The sequence below is a fragment of the Trichoderma atroviride genome, chromosome 5 (assembly GCF_020647795.1).
Source record: "Trichoderma atroviride chromosome 5, complete sequence".
NCBI classification, from domain to species: Eukaryota; Fungi; Ascomycota; class Sordariomycetes; order Hypocreales; family Hypocreaceae; genus Trichoderma; species Trichoderma atroviride.
Genome location: NC_089404.1, coordinates 3,171,466 through 3,183,742, shown reverse-complemented (window position 1 = coordinate 3,183,742; position 12,277 = coordinate 3,171,466). Strand labels below are relative to the sequence as shown.

Sequence of the window (12,277 nt, the reverse complement as noted above, 5' to 3'; positions counted from 1 at the left end):
CCTCACAATAACATTCTCTTTTCTGATATTTCCAATTCTCTCTAGGCCACTTCATTAAACTCTTCATCTTTCTTGCTCTCACCAAATTTCTTGCCTTCCACTAATTTAAAGCTGAGATGATTTCCAGTAACATTTATACGTAAAAAAATAAACATGTAAGAGGGTTTGGGTGTATATCAATCAATCTGCCACCACAAAAATAACAAAACAAGAAGTCAAACAATAATGTCATATTCCGCTCGCAAGACACAAACACTTTGTTAATGCGATGCCCAAATTGCAGCTGTAAAATAACAAAAAACAGATATAAGAAACGACAACGCACACACTAAATACAAAATGAAGCAAAAAAAAAAAATATAGATAGTAAAAAACGATCCGTGGGAATAAAAACAGCCTTGCGCCCATCACTATGCCTGCCCGATTTGTTTTACTTTTCGTTGGGGCTGAGTGGTGAAGAGGATCAATCATCATGTGCTTCCTCTCACGAAGATCATGACAATGTTTCTTCTTCCAATTTCAGCCGGAAAAGGATTGTAAAAATGGTAATAAAAGGATTTACACAATAATCACTCTAAAGGGTGACCCAAAATAAGGAAATTGGGGGGGAATAAAGAGTGTGTCACAGAGAGGTATTGAACTTCAGTGATGAGAAAAAAAAAGTGTGGAAAACAAAGGTTGGCCACATCATGGTAGCTTTTGTTCGCCCATTACAGACTCCATCGGGTTTTGCATGTTTTCATGGAGAAGAATGGAAAATATGCTGGCAAAAAAAGAAAAAAAAAGGACAAAATGGATCAAAGAACGAAAGTCGCAATTCAATCTGTTATGCTCGCTTGCTTTGCTTTTTTTTTGTTGTGTGTGTTTTGCTTTGCTTTTGCTTCGGTCATGGGACCAAATGTGGTGATGCAGGTGCAGAAAAGAGAAGGGGGACAAATCATATCAGTCTGTCGTGTTCCAAAACTTGCCCCAGCCCGAAATAAAAAAAAAAAAAGAGACAGGGGATGCACTCAAATTGTCATGATGCGTCAACCGAGAATGAAATAGGCCGTAGCAAGGGCTGGGGAGGGTTGGTGAAATCGATGTCTCATGAATCATATCGTGGAAAAAGAAAAGCGTAGTCGTCGTCGCCCGTTTTATCATTTTGCCCCATCCAAACAAAAGAAACGCCGTTGCTTTGCGTCATCATCGTAAGTCAGCCCTGGTCGAGATCGCTTCTCAATTATTCAATGGTTGACGGCTTCGAATATCGCAGACTGCCGCTGATTGGTGGTGGCAGCGACAATCTTATTTCAAAAGTCATACTCGCGGAATGATGGCATTGGTCACCTCGCTGATGAAGAGGCAATTGACGAATCGTAGCCCAGGTTGCTAACCATCTTGGAGCGAAGGGCGCGCTTCCTCTTATAGGCTCTATAGCCTTCCTTGAAGACGGAAAAGGATCGCTGCAATTCCTTGTCTGGATGTTCTGGCAACTGAATCTCGACAGCTTTGAGACAGACGCGGAGATTTGTTAATTCATTATCGTTTTCCTGCAGTTCCTCTTCCCTAAAAAATGTGTAAGCTCATAAATAAGATGATATGAAGAGCATTGAAATGAAAAATATGAAAATGCATAGCGACAAGTGAAAAGTGGGAATAAAAGGGTTGGCTTACAAATAAGTAATACGGTTCTGGAGGAAAATGATGCGTTGGGCAGCACGCTCAGCCCGTTCAACCAACAACCTATGAATGTGCTGCGACAGGTCAGTCAGCATATGTGTATATACGTGTGTGGGCGGAATTGAGAGTGATGACGGAGACGATTGAGAAAAAATGAGATGAAAGATGATAGAGTGAGGCGAAATGAGAGGACAAAGAGAAAATACTCACATCGGACTCTTCTTGGCGCGCTGTGAGATTGCTCACTACGGTGTCGAGCTCTTCATTCAGTTTCACCAACTCTCCAATGATTTTGTTGGACTGCGCCGCGGTCATTCCGTTCTTTGGTGGCGGGGCCTCCTCTTCCTCGAATTCGTCATGGCGACCATGATACATCATGGATGACGAGGGCGTGGGCGACATTTGGTCGGGAAAGCGACTGCGGAACAGAGATGACGGTGAGCTGAAGATGGCGCTGCCGTCCAGGTCGCTGCCCCTGTTCTTGCGGACAGGCGTCTCGATGTTGAGCGGGCGAGGCCTTCGCGACAGCGGCGGGCTCCCGTAGACGCTGCCGGTGTTGATGCCGCCGCCAAGGGCCTGCTCGATCTGGTTGACCTGGCTGCCGAGGGCCATGAGCTCCTCCATGCTGTCGCCGTACGTCAGGCGCGATGCCAGCTTGCTGAGGCGTCTCGCCAGCTCCAGCTTGCCGGCCCGCACGTCGCCGCCATCGCGGCTGTGGGAGGCGTCCAGCTCTCTGCGCAGGGGGCTCAGGACGCTGCTCCCCGAAAATGCGTAGCTGGAGGACCCGACGCTGGGGCTGGACCGCATCAGCGGCGGCGGCGTCTCGGACCCGGCGAGGCTGTCTCGCCTGGTGGTGCTGGTGCTGGTGCTGCGAGTGCTCTGGCTCTGGTTGCTGACCCGGCGGTGGAATGCGCTAGGGCTGGTGCGGCTGCCAGTGCTGGTGCCCGAGCTGGTGCGGCGCTTCAGCGACTCGAGCACCTTTGGCCGCTCATCGTCGTGATCCCGTCGTCCCATTGCGATGGCTTGCGGGCGAGGACTCGAGAGAGAGACTGCCTCACCGACTCTGAAATCTGCGGTGTCGCAGCAGCGCCCCGGCAATCAAGGCTCAATCAGCTGCCGCGATGTGGTTGGGCGTCGCTGTCCAGCCAGCCTCTCGTATTGCGTGTCGAAGCCCCCCTCCTGTGTCTCCTTGTTGTGGTCAATTGTCGGCTCCCCTCAGCACGCGTCGCCGGGACGCCAGACGGGCGCAGCTGCGGAGGCTTGTCGTCGGAATTCGAAAGTCGCGGGCAGTGTCGAGGATGGCGATGGGAGAGAGAAAAGCCCATTGGCCTCGGGGAGGTTCTGGGACCAAAAGTGACACTCTTAGCCGCCTCTCCCTAATTCAGGCCTTTTGGCGGGTTGGCAGGATTTTGGGGGACGAGTCTGGCTCAGGTACAACCGTCCAAGGCACGGGAACAGCCAGGCCTGGCGGCGGATCAATGGGGCCCCGGAGCTCCGTGCTCGCAAACAGGGATGTGACAAGTCATCACAGAATCGGATGCAGGGATGGCATGTCTAAGCGTCTGAGCAGAGCGCCGGCAGACACCACCAAAATCAATTAGATTACCTGACCGTCTTGCCTGCCACTCAGACTGGTTCGCAACCGGTTCGCACCGCCACACCCTCTCGCTGCGTGCATGAGAAGCGCGCCACACGGCCGACGATGAGAGGCCGGCGCCTGTTATCGCGCATTAGCTGGCACCAGCAACGAGAGTCAAATCCTGCGTCAGCCAGACGGTCTGGGCAGACAAGAGGCTGTCATTGGCAGACGGGCTCTGTCCCATCAAAACGTATGCGGTTGGACGGGCAACTCGATGCAGAAGTGGTAGCCATGTGATGGCTTTCGCCGCTGCCACACATGTGTATGATGCGTATGTAGGCGCATGTCTGTATGCATTCAAGCTGCGTGGCGTGGCTCGTTCGATATATCGTGATGTGACGTGAAAGAGGATGAGTCGAGGGGCGAGAGAAAAGAGTCGACAAGAAGAATTGGCATTTTCCGCGCAAAAGAAGACGCGATAGAAAACGGATGAAAGGAGAAGAAAGAATAGAGAGCGCAGAAAACTGTGCCCAGGCAGATGCACGCGTTAATGCTGTTCGCGCTATACATTGCTAGCTATTCACGCCTTGCCAACCACCCAATTTCGTTTATGCCGGGATCCTCCAGGAGGCGTCCCAGCCTCTCTGTACAGCACATGTACAAGTATATTTGCCCCCCGTTGCGGCGCAGAGACGTCCAGCCGCGATGCTCTGAATTGGACGCAGCTGCCGTGGGTGAGATGAGGTCGCACGCAGCGGCCCAGCCGCGTCTTGCTGGCATCACATCATGCTGCACCGTATCTGTAACTGGACGGGGCGACACGCCCTCACCTAAGCCACATGCACTCTACTGCACAGCACACAGCCATTTCATCAGCAATCTCCAACAAGAAACGGAGCTGGAATTGCCAGCTGCTGCGGTGGGGCTTGCGCTGTGCCCTGTTTTTCCAATTAAATGGAGTGTTGACGTGCAGGATTTACGGCATCGAAATGGCTCCCAGTACATGTGCCTTGACTTCATGTTACAAGTGACGACTGGATACTCGTATGCCTCCGCAATGGCGCTTCAACCTGCAAGTGCCATATATCCGACACCGGCACACCGTATTCTCAAATACACATCAGCAAATGCCCTGCTTTATGCTGAGTACCCCTCCATCGAATAAGATGTCCAGAGATTTCTGCAGCAAGGGGCCGCCGCATAAGGCACAAGCCCCTATGCACTTCAGATAGAAGCGAAGCTTTTGCAGACGGCTAATACCGTAGCAGCAATATTAGTGCTGCCCGCCCTAGCCAGCCGTGGGGAATGACGATGCAGGAGTAGCGGTGGTGCATACAAGCTCACATATCTATGTATGTAGCTTCCAGCACAGCGGCTAGCAAAAAACGCAACACCGCTGTTTGCTGCGGCAGAGGCGGATGCTGGTGATGTTGGCGCCAATGCTGCCCCTTGGGGTTGCGACTCGCCCGGGTAATGGATGATCCGTCATGAGGACGAGCTAGGCCGGATTGATGTCGAGCTGTCCATCAGCTGCTAGAGGCAGTAGAGGCAGTACATGTCGATGAGATTGAAAAGCTGCTCTGGTCCAAAGGCTTCGAGGCTCGTTCTTTTGCCTACTCGCTGTTGCTTCTTTTAGCTGGAATAGATACACGTAAATATCTTGGCACTTTTGAAACAGCCAATAACCATATAAAGCATTAAGCACGCTAAAGAAACGAATGATTTTGCATTAATGTGATGATGTTCAACCAGTTAGACCTAATTTGAAACTACCTAGCATTGAGCTCTGGATATTGTAAACGCTCCTGCAGTACAATTACATGTTGCAGCTGCAGAAGAACAAAGGTTAAATGGCTAGAAATTCAATCCGTCTTTTTCAATCAAGAGTTTTGTCAGCAGCAGTAGCAGCAGTAGCAGCGGCGGCTGGAGAAGCTTTGCTGATTTGCCCTTCAACCTGATCCTTTTCTAATCAGTCCGATTTGGAGTATCGCTGTGAAAAGTGTGTCAACAACGTCCGTCGCGCCTGCATCTCACGAGCTACGCCAAGAGCCTCGCCCATCACACTGTGCTTTTTCGCCTTTGCGTGGTCCACGCCGCCTTCTGAAAGTCTCCCAGCTTCACCTCCATGAAGCCAAATGCCAGCAGCACATCATGCTCGCCTCCCGCGACGCGATCTCGTTTCAATGAGTCCGATTTGGAGTGCCGTCGTGGGAAATGTGTCAAGTAACGTCCGTCGCGCCTGCATCTCACGAGCTACGCCGATCGTACTGTGCTTTTTCACCTTTGCGTGGTCCTGCTTGTCATCACCAAGTGTGCATTCGTGTTTGAGAAGGTGGGCGCCGCGGCATTCTTGGGCGAAGAGTTTCGAAGGTCTGCAGTCGCCCGAGTAGGCAATCTTGAGGCCCGAGGTCAGCTCCAGCTGAGTTCCAAAGGACCGCCAGCAGTGAGGTACGGGCACTCGCTTGACGGATGCTAAGCCAAAGTTCTCTTCGCCGAGATCCTCCTTGGCCGTCTGGTTGCACGGTATTTCTTCGTGGAAAAGGGGCAGCTGGGGAATCTCAGCCTATAGAACCCGGTATCTTTGTATGGGATAATTCCTCCAGCAGGACCGAATAATATCCAAAATATCGAGAGCCGGCGCTTTCAGAGTCGCCATAGAAAAGTAGGAAGATGGGAATGAGTCAAGTGCAGATTGTCTTGAGGCTGCAGAATATCGTCAGAACAACCACATAATGCTTAAACGCTGCATACGCACATTTCCGCGACAAAGCTCTGCAAAGGGATATCGTCACAAAAGTCCATAGTCGCAGCGAGGCTAATACCCCGGATATTAAATCAGGGACCGGAAAGCCACTGACCAGGCTGCAAGAATAGCCCCTTTGATGTTGAAATGATGGGATCAACCAAGAATGTCCAACAGTTGAGGCTGGCAGTGTTGATGCCTTGATGAACTCGGATCACGGACAGACGCCCGAGCTCGTAATCTGTTGAAAGAGCTGCGAGAAAATAGAAAGGAAAACAAGAAAAAGAATTGTCTGTTGTTGGCGGAGTGATGCAACTCTAAGTAACTAAAAGCAGGCACGTTGAGAGGCAGGCAACTAGTACGTACTAGGTAGTGTCCAATGAATAGGTACCTAGGTAGGTAGTACGTAATGCCATTAATGATTACTGTGGTCATGCCCTATTAGGGATTCTCTCCTTCCAACTTTTGGCTGTAATGGCAACTGTGCAATAGCAGAAATAGCAGAAATAGCAGAAATAGCAGAAATAGCTTTTAATTTTATCTTGCCTCCATAATAAGATAGTAGGTATGTGTAATGAAAAGTCAAGATATGTACATGCACACGCAATCTTCATGCCCTTTTCTCACTCCAATCCTAGGCTTTGCAGTCTCGCCTCTCCCTCGGCACACGAATGCGCATACTCTCCACGCAATTCCTATTTGAATTGGAGAATATAGCTCTTCCGCTCCTTTTCAGAGACCTGCAGGTTTGGGGACTGATACCCCATCATCCCCTGGCAGAGGTAGCAACCCTGGTTAAACTTCCAGCTCGGTGGTTTAAGGGCGATACCTATCTCGTTGCCCCCACCCAAGAAGCTTTCATCCAATCTCATTTTCTCTATCGCTGCTAAACGAGACCTATATTTCAGTTCTTTGTCGCTAAGAGTACGAGCACTTGGGTTGCGCCGAAGCTCAACCAGCGCTTCCTCCTCCTTTCGGCGGAGTGCCCGGAAGGCTTTCATTGCCCGCGGTATATATTGTTGAACTCGGATGTCCCTTGCCATCCTGGTTATGGCAGACAAGGCCGTCAACGTGCCCCATGAAGTTTGGTTTGCGCCGAAGACGATACGGGACCGATCAGGGGTTGCTGCGACGAAGAGCATAGTAGGTCGTCCACACTTTTCAAAAGTGACCCTCTCTATACCCGGTGGCAGGTCAGGCAGCGATAGATTTTGGTTTCTCGCGAGAGATGCTTAAGAGTGTTAGCACATTGCATGTAGGTGCGCGTAGTCTCATCAAATGAACCCTGGAAGAGTAGCAGCAGTAGCAGCAGTAGCAGCAGTAGCAACAGTAGCAACAGTAGCAGTAGAAGCAATAGAAGCGGTAGACGAATGATAAGACTTACCGAGGACATCCGTTACATGATCAGTCGGTGCGGATGACAACTTATTGACACATATCGACTCGTACAATGCTTAGTAGGGACTGGTCGTTGGGACCTTGTCTCCTACTGATGGAGTCTTCCATCTAAATGTCCAGCTTGCTTCGTCCAACACCTGCGACGTGATGGCTGAGAAGCGATTAAAAGCCAATTGTGCGTCAGTCAGCTTCGAGCCAATTGACTGAACAGTCTCGTTCCCTGGCAAGGCAGATGTGGGAGCGTAGACTCGGAGTCTACCCTTGATTTTGACGAGAGGATCCAAAATAAGAACCTGTGAATAGTACAACAGGCTTTGAAGGAACTCTTCGCCGGCTGCAGTATGCCTTTTGTGAAGACTCATTGCCTGAAACACGGCGATATCTTCGGTAAGGCCGATGATTGCGCGACGAATGGTGTCAACAGGCTCGGACCATGTAGTTTGAAACTCTTCGTAACTCATAGGGCGGAATATCATTTGAGGCTTCATAGCCGGGAACTCTCTCACAAGCATCAAGGGAGCCGTTGTGTCGAAAAGGGATCAAAACGAGCCTGTAGGCTTTTTGGTGCGAAGTTTGAAGAAGGCAGGTTGCGAAGTCTGGTGTCATATTCCCAAGCATTGTGAATATTAAAAAGGTAGGTACCATGCTAAGTATATGTATTCATTGGGGGCGTGCAGTCACTCGAGTGTGAAGCACGTACCACGTGGCCCGTTTCACTTATCATTCACAATCGAGAATTTGAAATTCAAGCGGTGAATCACTGCCTTTTTTTTTAAAACACGGGTATGTACATGGATGACGTAGCGCTGCTGTGAATTACTGCCTTTATCTTGAATATAGGTATGTGCATGTAATGTATATCATGTGGCCCATCTGTGAATTACTACTACCTTTTGCTTTAGAGACGGGTATATACATGGATGACGTAGTCTTTCGGTATCTTTACCACTACCTTCGCCTTAAACGCGGATATATACATGTATCATGTGGCCCTTCTATAAATCACCGCTTTTGCTTTCAAACGGGTATGTACATGTATCATGTGGCCCTTTTGTGAAGCACTTTTCGCCTTGAAAACGGGTATGTACTTGAATTACGTAGCCATTTATGTACAATAATTCTCCACTGCAATAATATTGCCGAGGAAAATTTACACATCCAATAACCCAGTTCTATTATCCAGCTTTAGTTACTGTTTCTACTTCTATTTCTACTTCTACTACTGCTACTTCTGCATACTAGTACATATATACATGTGCCTATATAGTATTAAAATATAGTAGATATATACTTTTATGTGTAGATACACCGCCTTGTTAAGCTGCCAGGAGTGTCAGATAATGAAACTCAGGCGTTGAATAATATTTCCTGAAGTTGGGCATGTATCATTTACTTTTCGACGATAAGAGCTCAAGCTTTTGTGTTCAAGTGAATCACTGCTTCTGTCGATCAGCACGTGGCTCCTATTTTTCACTTGTCTGTGAAAAAGTTAAAGTGAATGGCTGCCTTTGTTACTAGGTACATGTATGCACTGCCTACCTCTACCTACACGGCCCTCTTCTCATTAATAAAAGCAGCCCCCTGTCCCCGTCTAACTCTTTTTTCCCTCTTCATCTCTCATCTTTTTCCCATCTCCAGCTCCAGGTGTCATTTTGGCCTATCATGGAACCTTCAAACCGCAATGCTCGTTTTGATGAGATCTTTGATCAGTTATTTCATCGCTGCCTCAACACCGAAGAGTACGCAAAGGCTTTTCACGAGTTACTCCCGGATCCAGAGGAGCGCCGCGCATACAGCCAATGGTGCCTCAAACAGAGTCAGCCGCATTTGGCCAACCCTGTTGGTATTTTGACGCCGGCTCGGTTTATTCAAATCGCAGATAGAATCAACTTCCTCAATTCGACGGAACGCAAAGAGCTACTACCCGGACTCACATGGGCTTTTCGGCCGTGGATTCCCCTTGGCTATGAGGATACGACATTCTACCGCCTGCTCCCATCCATTCACAACTTAACGCCGCAGAAACAGGACTTTCCCAAGACAAATTATGAAGTCCTAGACACTGCATTTCTTGGCGTGAACACCACAGTGCAGCCCCGTGAGCCATCTCAGCCGCTTAACCGCCGCGCGCTTAATCTATCAGAGCAGTCAACCCAATCAGCAGAGTCAGATGACGCAGATGCCCCGGGATTTGTTTTCCACGAGCTTGGCGAGCTGCAGTGTTTGGAATGCGACACCTTTGCTGAGATGCCGACAACATTGGAGGAGGGCGACAACTACAGAGGAACCTGGGAACCGACCGGCTTTTCTGTTGTGGCTCGGCTTGGCAATTTTGGCCGTATGGACGGAATCTATGTCATCTACAACATGAACCCCTGCGACGAACACAGTGGCTTGCGGAGGCAAGTTACAGACAGCGAATGGGGTATCCCGCCCAGCTCACCCGAAGTGCAATTTTCATGCGCAAAGATTGGCAGAGCTCTACGAGACTTTGGGTTTCAGAAGAGGCTGACTTGGAATGAGCAAATTCAGCATCCAGTCGAATTAGTGTGGGTGGTGAGATCGTCAACGGGGAGTGCAATGCGCATAACGGTGGACAGTAACTACAGGACCCATTCGTAGATGTGGTCTACATCGTAAAGTGTGAGCGGAATAGAGTAGAGCCTCTTCCACGAAATGAAAATCTAGAAAGTCTAGGTAGTCTATAATGATTCTACTTCTTCTACTTCTTCTACTTCTACTACCTCTACTACCTCTACTAGGTACTGGCATTTGTGATACACCTTTACTTACCTTTTGGCGACAACGTTTATGCCAGGCCACGTAACCAACCTTTTCTAAAGTTAAACACCGAAAGTCCACCAAGATGACGAGGCTATATCGGAAAGAAGAGGATGGCAAAGCTCTATCAGCCAAAGCGCAAGAATTAAACAGCGAGATAGTAGATGGGATGCAAAGCTCTATCAGTCAGAGAAAGAGACAATGGCAAGATGAGAGAAGAGGAGCAACTTATTTCATTATTAAAAAGTACCAGAGCGCTACATAGCGTTAAATTAGCTTTTGCTAAGTAAAAAGTGAAACGTCTGGCTGTGACTCACCACGGCACAAATAATCGAGTGGCTGCTGCTGTGGAAAGTTACTCAAGCAGGTCGGCATACATATATCTGCGCAGGAGATGGTTGATGCGACCGACAATTTGAGACCCGGTTTGGGCCACCTGACGGTATGTAGGTGCCTACCTGATGTAGCTGGTTTGCCGCTTTGTTGCCGTAGATGATACTTTAGCCCGAAAGCCACGCAGAAACATTGGGTGGTATTTCACTCATTGTTTGGTAGTAGGTCCCTCTCTCAAATCGTGGATACGTAGAGCTCTTGGGATTAGGTCGGCGTGCGTCTAAGAAGCCCGTTGATACCGTTGAGTTGCCCAAGAGATAAACAGCTTTTTGATGCTTAGATTGCAGCAGATTCAGGCCTTGGAGAATTTGAAGGATTCGGAGGCCTTGGCTGCTTCAGCGTTGCAGATTTTATTTCGTTTGGGATGAAGTGTCCTCTTTCTTTTCGATGCGTGTCAATATCAATGCAGACAGACCTCGTGCCAGTCGGTAGCCTTGCCCAGGCAAACATTGAGGATGTCCGCAGACACCCAATTTTCCTGCATGTATACACTATCTTGGTGTTGTCATATACATGTAGTCTTTGAACGTATCATCTTGATTCAGCCCCAGCGCTGCTATGGATCTTTGCAACGACACCTCTAGGTGGAGCCATTCCCCGGCCATTTTGGGAATTATCTTGACTCTTGAATAGCAACCTCTATTATTACGGAAATATGCGTATACAGCGATTCAAGAGATTTGTGGTTGTGCTGATAAAGTTCTGCAGCCTTGAGATAATCTAGCACCTCATTGCCATATTCTTGCTTTTCTAAGAGGTACAACATGCAGTATTATGAGAAAATAAAAGGAGATCAAATGCTTTCTGTAATTTTGGAAATATTATTCAGCACCTTGATTCCATTATCCAACATCTCAACTTATATCCAGCGCCCCAGCTTTAGCAGTAGCAGCAGTAGCAGAAGTAGCAGAAGTAGCAGAAGTAGCAGAAGTAGCAGAAGTAGCAGAAGTAGCAGAAGTAGCAGAAGTAGCAGAAGTAGCAGAAGTAGCAGAAGTAGCAGAAGTAGCAGAAGTAGCAGAAGTAGCAGAAGTAGCAGCAGAAAGTTGCGCTGTGCTATGAGGGAGCAAAGGTTGTCAATAAATACATCAATCACAAAATCTTCATGCCCTTCCCTACTTAATCCGAGCTTCATCGTCACGCTTCTCTTTCAGCACACGAATGGGCACCTTTTCCGCCTTCTCCCAATATGAACCGGAAAACATAACTTTTCTGCTGCCTTTCATTGCAGTATTCTGGAAACCTGTACCCCATCATCCCCTGACATGAAGAAAAAACACTGAACCCTTTTTTAATTGACCATCTTAGTAGGCAAAGCCCAGCTTCAAGCCAATTGAGCGATTAGTTTCAGTGGCTCGGAAAGCGGGTGTGCTACAGTAAGCTTGAAATTCGCTCTCCATCTTGGAAAAAGAATCCAAAATAAATTTGCGAATGATGAAGAAGGCTGCGGTTTGTGATTTGTGATAACCCATTGCTTTAGAGCAATCTCTTTTGTCAAAGCGGTGGTTGCGCGGTGAATGGTGTCGATTGGCTTAGACTATGTAGTTTGAAAGTTTGCTCAACTCATGAGGGAAGGGAGTATTCAATATCTGAGGCGCCATAGCTGTGAACTCTCTCACAAGCCCCAACGGTGCCATATTGTTGAAGAGGAAGAAATGGCATGCGAAGGTCCACAAGTGAGAGAAAAAAGAAGATGGAGAAGACGAGGGGGGGATAGAGGAAGA

At 48.5% G+C, this 12,277-nt stretch overlaps 5 protein-coding genes across 5 annotated transcripts; 1 reads left to right on the top strand and 4 right to left on the bottom strand.

The window, feature by feature from the left end:
- Window positions 1–1,325: 1,325 nt before the first annotated feature.
- On the bottom strand, window positions 1,326–2,676 carry TrAtP1_010277 (uncharacterized protein; the record flags this gene model as incomplete). Its single annotated transcript, XM_014089824.2, has 3 exons — window positions 1,326–1,548; window positions 1,657–1,736; window positions 1,873–2,676. The coding sequence occupies 3 exons, from the start codon at window positions 2,674–2,676 to the stop codon at window positions 1,326–1,328; spliced, it is 1,107 nt and encodes a 368-aa protein (XP_013945299.1).
- A 2,275-nt stretch (window positions 2,677–4,951) lies between these two features.
- Window positions 4,952–6,043, bottom strand: TrAtP1_010276 (uncharacterized protein; the record flags this gene model as incomplete). The annotated part of the gene is made up of 2 exons (XM_066114636.1): window positions 4,952–5,804; window positions 5,993–6,043. The coding sequence occupies 2 exons, from the start codon at window positions 6,041–6,043 to the stop codon at window positions 5,391–5,393; spliced, it is 465 nt and encodes a 154-aa protein (XP_065970732.1). The 3' UTR covers window positions 4,952–5,390.
- Window positions 6,044–7,438: 1,395 nt separating this feature from the next.
- Window positions 7,439–7,894, bottom strand: TrAtP1_010275 (uncharacterized protein; the record flags this gene model as incomplete). Its single annotated transcript, XM_014089825.2, has 1 exon — window positions 7,439–7,894. The coding sequence occupies one exon, from the start codon at window positions 7,892–7,894 to the stop codon at window positions 7,439–7,441; it is 456 nt and encodes a 151-aa protein (XP_013945300.2).
- A 1,150-nt stretch (window positions 7,895–9,044) lies between these two features.
- On the top strand, window positions 9,045–10,004 carry TrAtP1_010274 (uncharacterized protein; the record flags this gene model as incomplete). The annotated part of the gene is made up of 1 exon (XM_066114635.1): window positions 9,045–10,004. One exon carries the CDS (start codon window positions 9,045–9,047, stop codon window positions 10,002–10,004), a length of 960 nt encoding a protein of 319 aa, XP_065970731.1.
- A 446-nt stretch (window positions 10,005–10,450) lies between these two features.
- On the bottom strand, window positions 10,451–11,758 carry TrAtP1_010273 (uncharacterized protein; the record flags this gene model as incomplete). Its single annotated transcript, XM_066114634.1, has 2 exons — window positions 10,451–11,609; window positions 11,673–11,758. 2 exons carry the CDS (start codon window positions 11,756–11,758, stop codon window positions 11,411–11,413), a joined length of 285 nt encoding a protein of 94 aa, XP_065970730.1. The 3' UTR covers window positions 10,451–11,410.
- Window positions 11,759–12,277: the final 519 nt, after the last annotated feature.